Source organism: Micromys minutus (assembly GCF_963924665.1).
Source record: "Micromys minutus genome assembly, chromosome: 13".
NCBI classification, from domain to species: domain Eukaryota; kingdom Metazoa; phylum Chordata; class Mammalia; order Rodentia; family Muridae; genus Micromys; species Micromys minutus.
Genome location: NC_137982.1, coordinates 42,886,077 through 42,905,459, shown reverse-complemented (window position 1 = coordinate 42,905,459; position 19,383 = coordinate 42,886,077). Strand labels below are relative to the sequence as shown.

General features: G+C 45.7%; 1 protein-coding gene across 2 annotated transcripts in view; it reads left to right on the top strand.

The window, feature by feature from the left end:
- Positions 1 to 3,433: 3,433 nt before the first annotated feature.
- The window catches only part of LRP2 (LDL receptor related protein 2), a gene marked incomplete at both ends in the record, with an annotated part of 151,842 nt that continues 135,892 nt past the window's right edge, over positions 3,434 to 19,383 (top strand). For both annotated transcript variants that reach the window (XM_080927260.1, XM_080927261.1), the window contains one exon: positions 3,434 to 3,512. In XM_080927260.1, coding sequence (XP_080783386.1) covers positions 3,434 to 3,512 — 79 coding nt within the window. The remainder of the gene's footprint in view (positions 3,513 to 19,383) is intronic.

Sequence of the window (19,383 nt, the reverse complement as noted above, 5' to 3'; positions counted from 1 at the left end):
ATGTAGGCTGTGACATCCGCATGCACCTCTCTCCCGACAAATAAGTAAACAGACGCATGACAACTGTTGTTAAAAACAACAAACAAACAAACACCCCAGTTCTCTCCTGAGTGGAGAACAGGTAGAGAGAGAGAGAGAGAGAGAGAGAGAGAGAGAGAGAGAGAGAGCAAGAGCACATCACAAGGTTCTCGCTACAATGCAGGTGACAGAGGCTGGGAACTAGGACAAGGACGTTGAGGAAGTGATAAAATTTCAGGATCTGTTGCATTTGGCTGTGAGAAGCAGAAGGGTTAGATTTCTGGAGCAGCCTGGGGTGGGTGGTAATGCTCCTTACTGCTGTCCTGAAGCTTATGACTCAGGCTGTGTCCTGTGGAGTTCAAACTGGAGCTGTCCAGTGGTCAGTTGGGTGAGTGGTTCTCGGGAGAAAGCTCTGGGTTGGATTCTTAGCCACGCAAGTTGAATTTTACCCAAGGACAGTGTACAACCTCATGCCCATGGCAGGAAGCATAAAATTGGTTTATGGTAGAAACCCATACTTAGCGATATGTCTTAACAATTTGATATTGAGATGAATGACTAGAATAATACAGATAACGAAACATGTATATCAAAGAAGCCAGCTGGCATCAATGTACCCAGTATGGTTCTGTTTTGAGCAGTTTGCCCTATTCTGTTCTGGAATAGTGCTCTGTAAAGTTCATATACACACATGGAGAGAGAAATTTGAAACAAACTACTTTTTTTTTTTTTTTTTTTTTTTTTGCACCAGAAGGGAGTGATGTGAAGCTGGCTTACATCACAACTGAATTACTATGGGCCTTCCCATGAGTAAACTGGTCCATAGGCAAAATTCTCCAAATCTAGCCACAAGCATCCTTAGGAATAAATACCCGAGATAAACATGTGTGGCACAGGACTCTTATGAGGACCACAAATTTGGGATTGCGTTGGGATAGTAGGGTTCTTTCTTCCTTCCTTCCTTCCTTCCTTCCTTCCTTCCTTCCTTTCTTTCCTTCCTTCCTTTTTTTCTTTTTTAAATTGGAAACGTGCGAGGGAAGGATGAACCATGCTCTCTTAGTCACCCCCATCCACACCGCCTGATGCCCCCTCCCCTTTCTGCCATACTCTGGGATTAACGCTGCGTGGTCCCCCTACACAAATGACTGGCTGGTGCGGGGTCAGCGTGAGCCCTGCTGTGCAACCACGTCTGGAATTCCGGTAAGTTGGCAACACCGGAACACAAAGGCAGCAACAATGAGAAGAACCCTTCAGTGCCGAAAGGAATGTTTGGATCCCCGGACCGCCACTGTGAAAGGACACACACACACACACACACACACACACACACACACACACACACACACACACCCCGGACCCCCCCCCCGCCCCCCAAGCACAGGTCGAGGCTCTCTGCAACTTGGGAGTTCAGGGACGCGGAATGACCGTGCAGCTTGGCCCTGGAAGGCTTCTAACTTTCATAACCCCAACGCGGTCTTGCACTGTCATTCTGGGACTGTCATAAATCACAAATTAAGGCTGGGAAGCAGCATCACGCCCCCCAATAGTCTCCACCTGTCGTCTCCTTTTCACATCAACCTTCCTCCCCGGGGTCCCCTCTCTTCCCTCCTCTTGGGTGCCACAGAGTGGGAAACTTTGGCCAAAGCATCAAACTTTAGTTTCTCAGTCCAGTTTGTTTTTCACAAACCTGCAGGTTTTAAGTTTTCGGTGCCTGGCTTTGTCTTCCAAAAGCAACACCTAACTTGTCCCCCATCCCCAAGGTTTGTCAACCTAAGCCACGCTACACAAGCTGTTGTGGTCAACAGACATCCAGACTATACTTGCAGGGGGGAGAAGAGGAGGGCAGTGACTGGCGGGCCCTCGCTCCAGGGAGGGAAGGCGGGGGGGGGGGGGGACCTTGCTCTGTCACCATGTGGACTGCCGCCTTCCTACATCACAGCCCTTTCTTTGCCCGAGGAAAATGACTCCTTGGACTAGAGCTCTACAGTCTTGCTGCAGCTCTGGGGCAGAATATTCTGGGATGATCTGAGGCTGAGAAACAGCAGGATCCTTCGGTGGGGGTGATGCTCCTAGCGCAACCAATTGCACCGGCTGGCTAGTCTCGGTGCAGAGCTGAGGACCAGGGAGGGTCTGAAGGGCTCCTGTAAGGTTCACCCTTTTAAAAGGGTTGTGTCTCAGTTAACAGGTCCAGAGTGGCCCCTGAGGGGAACCGTGGAGTTCCCACGAATTCCCGGTGTTTCTCTCTTTACTGGCATCACGGAGAAAACAACCCCTCCCCCAAATTTTGTTTCAAGATGAACCGAACTTTAAGAGAGGCTGTCTGGCGTGACTGACACCTGACTCTCGAGAAGCCAGATAGTTATCGCCCCCACAGCAACGATAGTATCTCCTCTGACTGTAAAAACACAAGCTACCCCATCTGAGTAGCCTGCACCCTGTCAGGGGGGAGGAGGGCCCTGAGGGAGCTTAGCGAGTTCACGCTGAGGCTCGGAGGTCAGGCGTCTTGGCTCTGTCCAGCCTTTCCCTGGCCCTCCCTCCCTCCCTCCCTCCCTCCATTCTGAGACAGGTTCTCTCTACATAGCCCTGACTGTGGGCTGGAACTCACTTTGTGGACCAGGTTGGCCTCAAACTCACAGATATCCACCTGCCTCCTCCTCCCGAGGGTTGGGATGAAAGACCTGCACCAACACATCCTCATCTCTTTTCTTCTCCCCCCCCCCCCCTGCTTTCTTTTGCCCTTTCCTCATCAATTGATTTCCTTTCTCTTTTTTTATTTTTTCCTTTGAGTTACTGCTCTTGACTTCCCCCTTTCTTCATTCCTCTCCACTGGTGATAAAAGTTCTAGAGTTTGTGTCGGTGGCAGATTCCTTCGTTGCCCTTCTAGCCATCCTCTGAGTGGCGAGGACAAGCCCTTGCTCGCAGCCGTGATTATTGTCAGTGATTCGTATACGACCGTGGGCTGTATGTGTTTGTGCGAGCGAGGGGTGTGCGCTCGCCAGCGTGCGAGGCAGTTTTGTGTTCCCGGAGCCTGTGCTCCTGGATGAGAGCATGCACCAGGGTGCGCGTGTGTGGAGTGTGCATGTGCTATCGCGCAAGTGTTCGAGTGCCCACTCCTCCCAGAGCCGCAAAGTGCAAGGGGCGGGCCGGGCAGCAGGGGGCCTGGCCCACTGGATTCCCGCATGCTAGTTCCGGGGCGGTCTGGTCTAGAGGGCTTTATGCACTGTCTGGAGGGTGGGGACTGGCGCGGGTAGAAAACGGGATGCCTCAGGCGCCGGGGCCGGCTTTCTGCCTCTAGGAGCCAGAGGGTGGTGCTGAACGAGACTCCGGTTCCCGAGCGGAGTGACCTGCCTGTGCTCGCTGCGACGCGCGCCCACCTCCCGGGGAAGGAACGGCGAGGCCCGGGGCCATCTCCGCGATGGAGCGCGGGGCCGCGGCGGCGGCGTGGATGCTGTTGCTGGCGGTCGCTGCCTGCCTGGCGCCAGTCAGTGGCCAAGGTAAGCAGCCACCTACCTGCCCGCGCGTCGCCACCCTGGTCGCGGCAGAGAGGAGCCGGGTAAGGGTGGGCAGCTGCGGAGCTGCTCCGGCTGAGCGCTCGGGTGACCCCAGGAGTGACGACTGCAGCGCCGCTCCTCTACTGGTTGGGGAACGCGGTCGCACCGGCTTCGGTGACAGCTCGTCCCACGGCGATCGCGCCTTTGTTCCCACGGGAATTAGCCCTGATCCCCAGCAGTTTTCAAGGCTGGCACCTGGAGAGCGAGGGTTCCCCGCGTGGGTCTGCAGCTTTCCTCTGGCTGGCGCGGGGCGGTCCTCCACGTTGTTCCCAGCGCAGCTTTCCACCTGCAGCGTCCGGCCAGCGCGGGAGATCCGATCCCATCGCGCGCCCGGGGCCGCCGGCCAGAGACTCGTTCCATCAGTGGCGAAACTCTGTCCCGCGGTGACCCCCATGAGACCGCATCTCATGATACCGATCGTTTACGAGCCCAGATAAGGCGGGGAGGTGGGATTGGCAGAGGGAGCGGTTGATACACTAGAGGACTTTCTTGAAGGCTTTCCCTTTCCTAACCCGGAGCGGGTGCTTTTGTGTTGATGAATGGAGCTGGTTAGCTGCGCCTGAGTTCTAGGGCTGGAATGCAGAAAAGTTTCGAATGTGGCTTCAAACTTTTACAAGTTGTCCGGAGTTAGGGTTTTTTTTTTTTCTTTTTTTTTTTTTTCTCCTTCCACGAAATAGCAGGGAGAGAGAGAGAGAGAGAGAGAGAGAGAGAGAGAGAGAGAGAGAGAGAGAGAGAGAGAGAGAGAGAGAGAGAGAGAGAGAGAGAGAGAGAGAGAGAGAGAGAGAGGCAGAGAGGCAGAGAGGCAGAGAGAGGCGAGGAGAACCCGCGAGCTCTCTCCCTGGCTTTCGTTGCTAGGTAGCAGCCTGGAGCTGCGTGTGACCGACCACCAGACAGACAGAACGGACGCTGCTGCCACCGCAGGGACTAATCTGTCTGTGGGGATGGGCCAGTCCCCCTTTCCCCTCCCGCACTTTCCCGTCGGACAACTTAATTGCCCTACAATAAAAATGAAACCCCTATTGTTGCAGGATTAGTCAAAGCAATAAATTGATTTCCCTAGATCACATATTGGGGTTGATGGGTGAGGACTGTGGAAGCCCCCATTTACAGAGGAGAGAGGGGAGGGCTTGTGGATGGGCCGTGGCATGTATTCAAATGGTTAATCTGCTTTCTTTCCTCAATTCTTAGCGTAAGCTCCTTAGGGGGAATCAAGTGAGTAATTATACAGCAGCTCCAAGCAGCACCTATCTCAGACTTCCTGGGAAGTTTGGAAGCGCCAACAAATCTCCCAGGCTTGCAAAAAATCTTTTCGCAAAGAAGGGGTGGGAGGCAAGAGAAGATGTCTAACAGTTCTTCCTTTGAACACCTTTCTAAAGCATTGGCAATACAGAAAAGGGATTTACTGGTGTGTGTGTGGGTGTGTGTGTGTGCGCACGCGTCAGGAAGAGTTCACAGTGCTTAGGGTTGTGTATCATGCACTAAATATAGCCCTAGGGTTTAGTGTACTTTTTTTTTGTCCCTGTCTGGAAGGAAAGGTTGCTTACATTCTTGTCCTGATGTCCCTTTACCACCGGAACACGCATTCTTCTCCCTGTTTTGGTATCACCAAATACCGCGTACCTAGATTTCCCTAAGTTCTTATCCATGTGAATTATGAGAAAACCTGGGAAGCATTTTTTAATTTTTTAGCGGATAAAGCTATAATCACCTAACGTGGCTAAGGGCACGTACATACATATATACATACATATATACATACATATATACATACATATATCCATACCATGCATACTAACATAATGCATGCATACATACATACGTATGTGTGTGTTCTTCAGGCTTTTTTTATTTGTTGATTTTATTTTTGAGACAGGGTTTCTCTGTAGCCCTGGCTGTCCTGGAACTTGAACTGTAGATTAGGTTGTCCAGGAACTCAGATCTGCCTGCCTCTGCCTCCTGAGTGCTGGGATTAACGGCACGCACCACCCTAGTATTCTTCTGGTTTCCAGACTGGAACCCAAGTCTCCTCATTCTTAGTCTTTCTATTTGATTGTTGTATTTAATTTCTTTATGAGCCAGTGTCTCCATGTGTAGCCCAGGCTGGCTCAGGCTGCTTGGGATCCTCTGGTCTCAGCTTCTTGAGTCCCGACTAAAGGGTGTGCATGATCATACCTGCCAAAACACCCAGGTTTTTAACTACAAAGCTGATATAGTAAGAGAACATCTCAGAAGATATATGACCATAAAGAAAGGTAAATTGTGTAAAATGTTTAGCCCAGTATAAAGGTTATAGTGAAAATAAACTACTGACTGTTCTGAATTATGTATTTTTTTTCAAATACACAAAAACTTTTTTTTTTTTTAACTTTTATTCATGTGTGGAGAGTAATGTGAACCCCAAGATCCAACTCCAATGGTCAGATTTGGTGGCAAGCATTTACTTGATAAGACATTTGTTCAGAGAGATTCTTTTAAAAAAAAGATTTATTTATTTTATGTAAGTACACTGTACATTTCATTGTCTTCAGACACACTGGAAGAGAACGTCGGATTCCGTTACAGATGGTTGTGAGCCACCTTGTGGTTGCTGGGAACTGAACTCAGGACCTTTGGAAGAGCAGCCAGTGCTCTTAACTGCTGAGTCATCTCTCCAGCCCGATCAGAGAGATTCCTAAGGGTTTCCTACTCATGGTTGTTTTTAGGATTCCCTAGATCTTAGAATGTATTTTGAAGTAGTTTTGTTTTTTTCTCTTTTATTATTTTTTTTAACAATCTGCTCCCCACCTTAAATTCTTTAATCCAATACCAATTTGGTTGTGCCTTTAAAAGTTTTTTTTTTTGATGATCATTCCTTGAGTGGGGCCTGTGATCAGCAGGCTACTTTTTTTTTTTTTTTTTTTGGTTTTGTTCTAACTCTGGTCTCTGCAGCCTTGTTTGCTGTTGTAATTTTCAGGGTGGGCTCCTATTCCGATGCCTGGAATTCTTTCTGGCTGTAACAGGGCCCAGCTTCAACTCTTTTCAATCATCTCAATCTGATGGGAAGGGTTTTAGGGCTGGAAGGAACCTGAGTATCTAAGCCAGTGTGTGGTTTTATAAGGTTGGTGGTTAACCCAGCGGGGTGGAGGGAGGGCCTGAAAAGCCTGAAAGAATGGCAGTCAGCTCCTAGCCCGAGGGCCCTCAGTGGAGATAGAGCCCTGGAGTCTGTTTCCCAGTGCTTATCTCCTGTTTTAGATGTCCCCACCCTTCGGGGTTGTGACTTTCAGCTTCCTTCCAGGTGACCCACACTTATCAGATGAAGAAGAATAACAAATGGTGACCTTGGCAGAGTTTAACCAGATTGGAGGTGCCAAACCGGCCAGAGAGCAATGGCTCTCAACCTTCTTGATGCTGTGACTCTCACACAGTTCCTTCACGTTGTGGTGACACCTCCCACCCCCAACCATAAAACTTGCCATTTCTAATTCCTAACTGTAACTTTGCTACTGTTATGAATCATAATGTAAACATATGATGTGGGGGGGGGGGCTGATGTGGAATCCTTGTGGGAGAATCATTTGATTCCCTCCAAAAGGGTGGGAAACCCACAGGTTGAGAAACGCTTCCATAAGAGCGGCAGGCAGAAGAGGCCTCTATTCTTAGGTAAAGAAGGCCTCAGCCTCAGCACATGGGCTTCCAGGTTGGTATAGAACTTACGGCACATTAGTGTGTGGTACACCTTTATTCAGATCCGTTTTTTAAAAATTCTTTCTTTTAAATTTGAATTTTAGATTTATGTTATTTATGTAAGCACACTGTAGCTGTCAGACACACCGGAAGAGGGCAACAGATCCCTACAGATGGTTGTGAGCCACCATGTGGCTGCTGGGATTTGAACTCAGGACCTCAGGGAGAGCAGTCAGTGCTCCTAACCGCTGAGCCATCTCTCCAGCCCCTAAAACTCTTGTACCATTAGTACACACTCCTGAAGCTCTGGGATTTTGCAGTGCAGACTTCTATAAAGCTGAAGTTTAGACTTAGACAAGATAATTTCTAGGTCCTGGTTAATAGGATAATTATTAGGTTTCTGGCTAATCATTGTCTCTCGATAAGCATCTTAAGAACACTGAAGTTTAAGAATATTTTAAATAAAGTTTTAATTATATTTAAAAATATTGATAACAAGAACCTAGTTATTTTCCAGTATTATAAAAACATTGTCAATATTGGCTTTCGCCATTAAGTTTTATAAGGTAGAAAAGGGAAACAAAACATTATTGGGTCCTTAGGAAATGTTTCTTTTTTTTTCATTTGATATGGTTCTAGGGATCAAACCTTGAGCCTGGGGCATGTTAGGTATTGTTCTTCTGAGCTCTATGTACCCCCAGCAAACAAATAACTGAATGCAAAGTAAAGGGGAGCCAGGTGTAGAGATTTATTTATTTATATGAGTACACTGTAGCTGTCTCAGACACACCAGAAGAGGGCATCAGATCCCATTACAGATGGTTGTGAGCCACCATGTGGTTGCTGGGAATTGAACTCAGGACCTCTGGAAGAACAGTCAGTGCCCTTAACCACTGAGCCATCTCTCCAGCCTGGTTTCTGTTTTTCTGAGATGAATTCTCACTATGTAGTCGTAGCTGGCCTGGTACACACACATGCCTCTGTGCTGGGATTAAGGGTATGTGTTGGAGTTTATCTTTATTTTTTTTATTTCTCTGTCCTTCGTAGACCAGGCTGTCCTCGAACTCAAAGATCCACAGATCTACCTGCCTCTGCCTCCCAAGTGCTGGGATTAAAGGCCATTATTCCCCAGTTTTCCTTTGATCCTAGAATTTGGGAAGTGGAGGCAACAGGATCAGGAGTTCTTGTCTAGCATTAGAGCCAGCCTGTGCTACATGGGACCTGTGCTCCAACCCTCCACTTTTACCCTCAAGTGGGGTGGGCCGAGGGGTTCCGGGTATGATTTGTAGAATAACCACAAAGCCAGCAGATGCAAAGCTCTGCTCTGGAATGGGCTCTCACAGCTGCAATGGTTTTCATGTCATCTTTGTGATCCCGAAGAAAGAAAAGACACTGCTGCTACTCTGACAGGTCTTACGAGCCCACGGTGTACTGGGGATGTGGTAGCCAGTGACGGAGTCTGGATGTCACAATCAAAGTGTACGGCACATCCCACTTCATGGCGCTGAGATAGTCATTGCCTAGTTTCTGGTTACCCCTCCCAGGACCTTTCCGGTTTAGGGGAGATTTGACATGATTCAGTGTCGGTTTTGGGTTTCTCTTTGAAAACGGTTAGTAGTGGTTGGTTTTGAAACGCCCAGTTTGCTTTTGTGCCTATGCCTTTTTTGCTATGTTCTATAGAGAGTCACGAAAGGAAGTTGGCAATAGTTGAGGTTTTGGATTAAGAATCTTCGTTTGAGCCTCACTTTCCTTTCCTTATTATCCAGGGAACCCAGTGCCATGGGTCACTTTTCTCATCTGTAAAATGGGCTCACATATACTTCCTAGAATGGTTATATAGAATCAATCAGGCAATGAGTGAGAACAGTTTACAGTGTTCACCATTATTATTATTATTATTATTATTATTATTATTATTATTATTATTATTATTATTATATAGAATTCGACTTTACAGCTAAGTTGTACGACATTGGGTTGCATGCCCAAAAGCCTTGGGTTTGATCCACTACCAAAACAAATCAATAAAACTTCTAATGCTGGCTGGAAATAAGGACTCCACAGGTTATTCAGGAGTTGTCCTGATAGAAAGCTGTGTGAGGCTGACTGAAGCCGAGGGAAGTCGAGATCCTTGAGTGACAGGCACACAGACATTTGTCTAATTTATATGACGTTTCCATTTGTCTTGGTATATGTGAAGAAATAAGCAAACCTTGTTGATTTAATTTAGTTTGACTGATTCCAAAATGCTCACTGTGCCACGCCAGCTTTGTTTCTCTCCTCTGACCCCGAGGTGACTCCATTTTCAGACATGTTCACTTGGTGTAAAATGACTCCCTGGCTTGGGAGCTACATCCTATTATGTCATAGCCATAGGGAAGCAAAACCATTGGTTTTTATAAAGATTTTATTTATGTACATGAGTACACTGTCGCTGTCTTCAGACACACCAGAAGAGGACATCAGATCCCACTACAGATGGTTGTGAGCCACCATGTGGTTGCTGGGAATTGAACTCAGGACCTCTGGAAGAGCAGTCAGTGCTCTTAACCACTGAGCCATTTTTCTAGCTCCAGAAGACATTGTTAACTGAAGTCTGTTGCATTTTAATGGCTTTACTTGATCGTAAGCTTATTAGATAAATAAATCACTGTACTCAGAGGTAGAAGAGTTCCCATAGGTTGGGCTCTGCCACATACTTGGTCCTAGATTCAGCAGACAAAATGTGGGTCTTAGAGGGAGATTGGGGTGGGGCTGTGAAGACAATGGCGACCACAGGCTGAACTGCAAATCAGATATAAAACCTTATCGGAATAATCGGTTAATGACGGTCTTTTCATTTTGTATGTGAAGACAGATTGGAAAGACATGGAAATCCCTCAAGAACTGGCAGTGCTGAGCTAACTCAGTGAGCTGAAAAGAGGAAAGTTAGAAACATTCTACATTCCTGGACTCACGTTGCTACTTCTAAAGATGTTATTATTACCACCATGACCATACCTAAGATTAAATCTATAGGCCCGTGTGTGCCAGACAATCTCCCTTGCAGCTGCAACCCCAACCCACTTTTCAAGTTTAGAACGAGGGAAGGAAAAACTTTTAGATACTTTATTAATTTTCCTTCCTTCCTTCCTTCTTTCCTCCCTCCCTCCCTCCCTCCCTCCCTCCCTCCCTCCCTCCCTCCCTCCCTTCCTTCCTTTCTTTCTTCCTCCCTTCCTTCTTTCCTCCCTTCCTCCACCCATTTTTCTGTCTTTTTTTCAAGACAGGGTTTCTCTGTACAGCCCTGACTGTCTTGAGACTTGCTGTATAGACCAGGCTGGCCTGGAACTCAGAGATCTGCCAACCTCTGCCCCTCCAAGTGTTGGGATTAAAGGTGTGTGCCACCCACCACCGAGCCCCAAGTAAAAGTTTTCTTATTTGGATAAGTGTGGGGAGGAGAGGAAAGTCTAGAAGTGTGAGTGTGTAAATTGGAACGTGAGAGTCTTCAGTCTGCTGTAGGGCTTCATCTTACTATGATGTCTTTTCTAATTTACTTCATTTGTTTATGATTCTAAAACCTGGACTTTTTTGCTCTTGATCAGGATTATGGGAAAGGGAAGTATCTGGAAACAGGTTAAGATCTCTGTGGAGACAGAGTACACACCTTAGTATATATGAAAGAGTCCCTAACACTTATGTCAGGGGCTTGTTCCATAGATGGTAGATTTTTTTTCTTTCCAAATATATGCACTTTATGTTGATGGATACTTTGTTAGTCTTTAATTTAAATCTTATTCCTATAGCAGTTGCTAAGAAAAATGGGGATATTTTCATTCCTAAAGTACAATGGTCACCTGTGATTAAAAGGTCAGTAATAAAACAGGTCTCTCTCAGAAAATGACAGACAATATGCAGTCTTCTCAGTGCATTTGGTCTTGAGCCCCCAGATCATGCTGAAGCCTAAAGACATTAAAAAACAAACACAAACAAACAAACAAAAACAGTGAGAAATGAAGTAAAGAAGGAAAACGTAATTACCATTCTGTGCATTGAAAAGCTAAGCCACTGTTACCATGGATACAGTGGCTTGTTTACTGGCTATGGATCTCCGAGATCCCCGTTTATAAGCAATAACTGCAACTCTTCCAAGCACATGTACCACCAGCCAGTAACTTGATGACTCCTCGTAACTTTGAAAAGAAGCTTTCATCGCTTGCTACTAAAGCACATAACGTGGCAGTGCATGTCCGACGGGTACTGAAACCTGGAAGAGCTGGCGGGTAATAACAATCTGGTTAGGCTAGAATTTCTTGAGTCCTCATATAAAAACAGTGCTTTATAAGTATCAAACATTTGCATGTGCTTTGGACCCAATTTTGTGTTTTTTTTTTTTTTTTTAAATACCATTAGCAAGAATATTGAAAACCTTTCATGTCCTTAAACAGTGGCCTGTGAGCATACATGGGCCCAGGTTAGTTGACTATGTAGGACTCCTGGATCCCTTCATCCTATCTATCTCCTAACCTCCCACAAGACTCCCGAGCTCCGCCTGTTGTTGGACTGTGGGTCTCTGGATCTGCCTCCATCAGCTCTCAGCAGACAGTCTTCAAGCATAGCAGAGTAGCATTAATGGTGTCCAGGGTTGGCTCTCTCCCATGGGATGGGTCTCAAGTTGGGCCAGTCATTGGTTGGCTATTCTGTCAATCTCATCTTTATCTCTGTGCATCCTGCAGGCAGGACAAATCTGGGGTCGATGGTTTTGTGGGTGGGTTGGTGTTCGCCTCCCTCCATTGGAAATCTGCTTTCTGGAGGTGGCCACTTCAGTCTCCAGCTAGGGGAACCATTATAGTGCCCCTCCCCCCAACTCTCTAGCTTGTCCTAGAGAACCCTTTCACTGATTTCCAATCTCTTCCAGCCCTCTCTCACCCTCTCTCCCCACTCTAGTTCCCTCCCTCCCTCCATCTCTGTCTATTTTATTTCCCCTTATGAATGAGGTTCAAACATCTTCCCTTGGACCTTTCTTGTGTCTGGGTTGTAGCATGATTAGCCTGTACTTTATGGCTAATGTCCATAGGGGCTGGACTTAGATCTCCCCTGGACATTTGTAGAACCTGTACAACTAGGTCTATCCGTTAACAAACTGGAGTGGGGCTGTCTTTGACTCTGTTGCCTGCCTTTGGATTCCCTTCCCCCTAGCTGGACTGCCTTTGTCGGGCCTCAGTGGGAGAAGATGCACTTAGTTCTGCTGTGACTTGATATGCAGGATAGTATCCATGAGGGAGTAGTGGAGGAGGGGCTTATGAGGGTGGGTCTGAGAGGAGAGAAGGGAAAGGGCTGTGTGAATAAATTATAGGAAAAAAATTGAGACAGGTTTTTCCCTATGTACTTCTGGTTGTCCTGAAACTCACCACATAGACCAGGCTGACTTGCCTCTGCTTCCTGGGTGCTGAGATTAAAGATTTGCACCACTATTATCAATGGCTTTTTTTTTTTTTTTAAAGGGTCTCATGTTAGCCCAGGATAGCCTTGAACTCCTGACCTCTTGCCTTTGCCTTCCTGCCAAGTGCTAGGATTCTAGGTGTCCATTACCATACCCAACTCCTTTTTTGGTCTTTTTGAGACAGAATTTCATCCTATGGTCCAGGCTGACCTGGAACCCATTATGTAGCCCATTCAGTCTGGCCTTGGATTCTTGGCACCCCTACCTCAGACAATGAGTACAGGATCACAAGTGTGAATCATTAGGCCTGATGATACAGTTGAATGGCTATGTTTGATCTGGAATATGTCAATACTGGCTACATTTTAACCTTAGTAAAGGGGAGAAGAATAGTAGCTAGCATGGACCTATACATTGTTTCAGTTCTAGAAAACCCAACCCACAGTGGCTAAAACAAAGGAGTCTTTCCTGGCTCCGGGAGTGGAGTTCCAGTGAGGGTCCTGAGTTCCAGTGAGGGTCATGGAGGCTCCCAATCTTTTTCTTTGTGTTCTTTTTGGCTCTCACTTCTCTGGCATCAGACTTGCTTTCAGGCAGTTTTCCTATGCTTCTAATATGGCTGCCAGAGCAAATGGGGCTACACGTACTCTTGATCTTGTTTGAGGAAATCCAGCTTGTAAGGTTTCAGCCCCTTTCCTTTGTTCTCCTCCCTCCTTCCTTGCCTCTCTCCCTCCCCTACTCTCTTTTCTTCATTTTTCTCCCTTTTCTCTCGGTTCTTGCTATGTAGTCCAGCCTAGTCTTGGAACCTTTGACCCTCAGTGATGGCTTCACAGCTGTGAGCCACCAATGCTTTGCTTCTGTTATGCTTTTATTATTTTCCTCTTGCTTTTGGAGACAATGTCTCATGTAGCTCAGGATGGCCCTGAACTCCTGATATTCCTTCCCCTACCTCCCAAATCGCCATGAGGCATCATGCCAGGTTTTGGTTACGTTCTTTAAAAGCATAACAACTTCACTTCAATAACTTAGCATGCTATAATTTCTAAGGACCCTAGGTAGATGGCAGCCAGCTCTGGCATATCCCACATCACCTGGGCAGCTTTATAAAGCCTATGTACTCATAGGCCAGAACCCATAGTCACTGAATTAGAGACATGTGTTTGAAAGAGTTTCCAGCTAGCTTTGGGGATCAGATAATTTAAGAACAGCTGTTATAGGAGAATCCTTCTTATTTTTCAGTTTTTGAACTGAGACTCAGGGATGAACTTATTTGCAGTATAAATATCCATGTCAATTTACTCTACTGTGGCAACGCTGTTCTTCCATTTGAATGAGCTCCAAGCAAAAGCACTTTTCCATCTGAGATGCCGTGAAGTACTGCCCTCGTCCCCAAGGGTCCCTTCCTTGGCCAGCATGACAGATCCTAAACCTGGGCTGCTGTTTGTGTGTCTTACTTTGTGTGTTCCCTGATGACCCTAGAAACCCTCCTTACTTTAAAAAGTAAGGAACTGGGAGAGGTTTTCTGTTCCACTGAAGTCAAGATTTACCCCAGCATTTCCAACAGAGCCCAGTGAAGTCAGGATGCACTGTAGAGCCCATTGGCTTCTGGGATAGCCTTCTGTTCTGCGGTTGCAATGGCAGCCCTTTTCCTTTATATCCTTTGCTGAGTCACCACCTCTCCCAGGTACCTCAGACCTCAGTCACTCTCTTCCTCAGCTTATTTCAGAATCATTGCTCAAGTCACTTCCTTTGTGTACTCTTGACAGCTTGGTCTTCTCTCTTTCTCTCTCTCAAATATTTATTTATTTGTTTGTTTTATGTATCTGAGTACACTGTAGCTTTCTTCAGACACACCAGAAGAAGGCATCAGATCTCATTATAGATGGTTGTGAGCCACCATGTGGTTGCTTGGAATTGAACTCAGGACCTCTGGAAGAGTAGCCAGTGCTGTTAACCCCGGAGCTATCTCTCCAGCCTTCTTTCTCTTGCTCTGCAAAGCCCCAAACCTGCTTCTCCCTGTCTCAACGAGGCAGGACAGCACAGTGCAAAACTAAAGTCAGGAGATGAATCTCAGGTTCGGACTCATTTCCTAACAGGTTCGCTCCCGCTCTGGAACCTCTGGCATCACCTTTTTAGACACTGCTTTTCAAGGTGTGCAAGATCCAACTCTGTTTTTCCTGTGAAAATAGAGGATGCCTCTCATTTGTATAATAGCCGACCACTTGCCTTCAGCCTGCGTAGCCAGTGTGCTTGAAGAAAGTCCTATGTGCTAAGTTCCAAGCGATTCAAGTTCTAGGTCATTTTCAGAAGTTCTAGATCAACCTCAGCTGTTGCTTGGAAACTATTGCTTGTTCATTCTCTCCTATCTTCCAACTGCTTCATCCTTTTTTTTTTTTTTTTTTTTTCTTTTTTTTTTTTTTTGTAGACAGCCTGACTTTGTAGCTTGTAGCTAGGCTGACCTCAGCTCAAACTGAATGTCCCCTGAATCTTTCCTGATTAACTCACTTTTTTCCATTACATTACTCATCATCTGAAGTATGTATACTACATCACTACTTGCTTGCCTCGTGCACACCGGTCCTCATGTTTCATCCCCAGAACCATACAAACTGGATGTGGCCGTATGCCTGGGACCCAAGAACTTGCAAGATTAGAGGCAGGAAAACCAGACATTTAAGTCATCGTTGAATGATGAATCTACATCTGTCTGCGCTACATGAGATTCTGTTTCAAAACAAGGAAATAAGTGGACATACAAACGTAAGAATTTTCAAAAAGGCTTGCGTTATAGCTCAGTGGAATAGCACTAGCCTAACAAGAACAAAGACTTTGGATTCAACCTCTAGTACTAAAAAGGGGTGGGGCGTCTTATACTAACTAGTTTTGCCAGCCCTAAATATCTTAGGGTCTCTTTAGGTCCTGAAGGAAGAAAAAGAAAATTGTTGTCTCAATCAAAGCAAGTGGCTTGGCAACAGTATTTCTCTCCAGCCAAACCCCCACAACCCCCACTCCACCCACTGGTGACCCCCAGTGCATTTGAGAGTGGCTGCTTCTTCATTCCTTTTTAAACTTGCCCCCAGATCCATGGTTATACTGTGGGAATTCTCCTGTACATACACAATGGGTCATTCGGCCATTTTTTTTTTTTTTTTTAACTACACATTTGATACAGTAGCTTTCACAAAAAGATAAGCCAAAGTTTTTCCATGTTCTGCTTGTGGACTGTCATTCTGTATTTAAACAGAGGACAAAAGAAAGCTGTCTGGGACCATGGTACCCTGAAAATAGCGGTTGAGACAAAAGGCCCTCTGAAGAGAGGAGTGGTTTTCCAACTCCGGGAGGCAGCTGGCTGAGGTGGGAAGAGGCTCTGAGTGCCCAGTCAAACTCCCATGAGTCTTGTCTCTGATGGATGAAGGAAAAATAGGCCCGATGAAAGGGTCTCAGACTCTTTCTGACAAAGGCCAAGGCTACTTGTCCTGTGGTCACAGGCTTTTTAGCCAAGTGTTGGGGGAATGGTTCAGTGGTAAAAGTGTTGGTCTTGCAAGCGTGAATTTAATAATCTCCAGCATTCAAGGAAAAAGGATTGGAGCCGCAGACAGACCATCCAGCCTAAGTAGCAGGCAGCAAGTCCCAGGGTGAATGGCTCCCAGGCTGACCTCTGGCCTCTATGTACATGAAAATAGGTTGGAGCCTGGAGAATGACTGAGTCACATGCATATATAGGCAAAGAAGCCGAGAAAATGAGCTTAGTTATAGTTTTTAAGTGCCTTCTGTTCTCTTGGCATGTGCCTGGTTGATTCGTAAGAAGAAAGTAGAAGATGGTCCCTCTGCACCTACTCAAACAACCCCCCTTCCTGGTATCGTGGTGAGGTAACCATATTTCAGAGACTGGTGCTGGAGTAGCTCAGCGTTTGGCCTTCTACTTTTGGCATATTCCTTACATTGATGGTGACTTTGCCATATGCTGATCATGGGACCAGGAGCTCTAGAGCATACAGATCTCTGATGAAAAGATTACACTTCTTATCCAGTCTCCCTCCCATGCGATGTAGGTATTTCTGTCTGCGAAGTTGTTTTTTGCTTTTTTTTTTTTTTTGTTTTGTTTTTCTTTTCTAGCTGTCATTTTGTCACCTTGGAGAGTTGTTTCCTCCGTCATTATGTGCTTTTCTTTCTTTTTTTAAAATTTTGTTTATTTTATATATGTATATGTATGTGAGTATACTGTAGCTGTCTTCAGACACACCAGAAGAGGCATCAGACCCCATTACAGATGGTTGTGAGCCACCATGTGGTTGCTGGGAATTGAACTCAGGACCTCTGGAAGAACAGTCAGCGCTCTTAACTCCAGAGCCATCTCTCCAGCCTTATTATGTGCTCTTCAATTCAAACTCTCTATAAGTTAACCAGAGTTCTGTTCCAGTTTCACGTTAGACATGGCGTGATGACATCGATGGACTCTTAAGTTCTCTCATTTGAAGTTCTAGCAGAGATGAATGAGCGAATGAGGAGTGAGGCAGGGGAGGTATATCCTATGGCTCGGTGTAAAGATTTCTGCCTTTCTGTGTCCAAAGATGTCTGTTCTGTCATTGCTAGAGCCAGTTCTTCAGAGTGGCACAGTCTTCCTGTGGACTCAGAAAACTTCAAGTTGGTAGAAAATACAAGAAGGTGAGGGACTTTTAGAAGGAAATCAACGCCCTCTCCCCACACTGTGTGTGTGTGTGTGTGTGTGTGTGTGTGTGTGTGTGTGTGTTCTTAAGGTGTCTTAAAGAGGAGTTCCTGATTGGACAGTTAAGCCAATCGTAAAATAGAACATTTTACCTTGTAGCATGGCTTTCCTCTCATATTTAGCTCAGTTTAACAAGGATTATTAGAAAAAGCTAGATCTGATGTGGAGGTTCTGTTTTGAGTCTGAGGACAGTCGGCTACACAGTGAGTTTCAGAACTGCTTGGACTTCAGTAAGATCCTTTAAAAACAAACAAACAAAAAGTTCATTTGCCAAACAAACAAACAGTAGTTAGGATCCATCAGTAATTGTTAGTTTGAGAAGAGGCTCTTGGGTTGGGATGCAGGTGCAGGTTATTTTCTCTAGACCATGATGATTACTGCTAATAAAAAAAAAAAAAATTCATCTGGGCAGGCAAAACTGTTCATGGGCTAAAGACAACTTACAAGCTTGACCATTGAGTTTGATCCCTGGGAACCTACAGGCATGGTAGAAGGACAAAACCAAGTTGTTCTTAGACATCAACATGTATGCTATACCACACCCCTACCCCTACCTACCCACCCACGCAATAAGCAGATAAATACAATAAAAGAAATCTTTTTCAAGAAACAGTGCACACTCTTCCCAAGTTGGTTGCTGTTTTATTTTTGTTTTTGGTAGGGTCTTACTATGCAATCTGCCCTGATTTCCTCCTTTGTCAATCTCCTGAACGCTTTGTGTACTACTGGCTTCAAGTCAGTTGCTGAAAAGTTAAACGTGTATGTACCAGAATTCTGGCTTTTTTCTAGTACACTTTTGACACAAAAATTTACTTCTTCCCTAATATTTGGTGCAGTGAAGTGTTGAAGGAATTTGCTAAGCAATCAATGGAGGCCAAGGTCCTGGTGAAAAACAAAATGTGTGGCTTAAAAATTGAAGGTTTGATGCTCCTCACTGTAAATGATTAAACCCTGCAGTGACAGACAAGAGAATGTGGCACCATGTGGAACTGGAGCTATTAAGAAGCATGCACGGTGTACGCTGCGTCCTTGTAAGAGCCAAAGAAGGGCTGTAACAGTTGGGGAGGGGGGAGGACATTCAGCAAAATCCTTTTGTAAGCTACAATTATTTTTCAGGCATTTTGATTTGATTAAGGGAACAAGAAGGAGAAGTACATAAAGATGGACCTTTATTTAAGCCCCAGGACTCTGTAGGGTGTCTAAGTGAGACTTATTGTAGAGTGACCTCTTCCAGACATTCCTGCTTCACATGCACATGGGTAGATCAAAGACAGTTGGCTCTCTTTATTTAGAAGAGAACTGATAGAATCTCCAACTGAGAACCAAAGAGACAGGGGAACATCCTGGGCTATATTTCTGATTGCTCCTGTAATATTGCATGTCTCCTTAGCCCATAACCACTTTGTTTCTTGAGACAGGGTTTCTCACTTTAGTCATGGCTGTCTTAGAACTCACTCTGTAGACCAGGCTGGCCTCAAACTCACAGATCTGCCTGCCTCTGCCTTCCAACTGCTGGGTTTAAACACATGAGCCCCAAGCCTACCACCTCTGTGGCAGGGGTGAGAGATTGTTGTTAAATCTTTTGAGACAGGGTCTCACTGTGGAGTCACGGCCATTGATCAAACTGTCCTGAGACTTAGAGATCTGCCGGGATTGAAACTGTGTACCACCATACCCCACTAACCTTCATTAAAAAAAAAAAGATTTATTTATTTTATTTGTATTAGTACGCTATAGCTGTCTTCAGACAAACCAGAAGAGGGCATGGGATCCCATTACAGATGGTTGTGAGCCATCATGTGGTTGCTGGGACTTGAACTCAGGACCTCTAGAAGAGCAGTCAGTGCTTGTAACCTCTAAGCCATCTCTCCAGCCCTAACCTTCATTTTTATATCTGTAAAAACAGTTTTACAAGTTTCATAGCAACAGGCTTTGACTTTATGTTAACATCGAGTCAAATTATTTGTGAGTACATTAATCTTTTGTGAATCTACTAGACAGACCCTTGC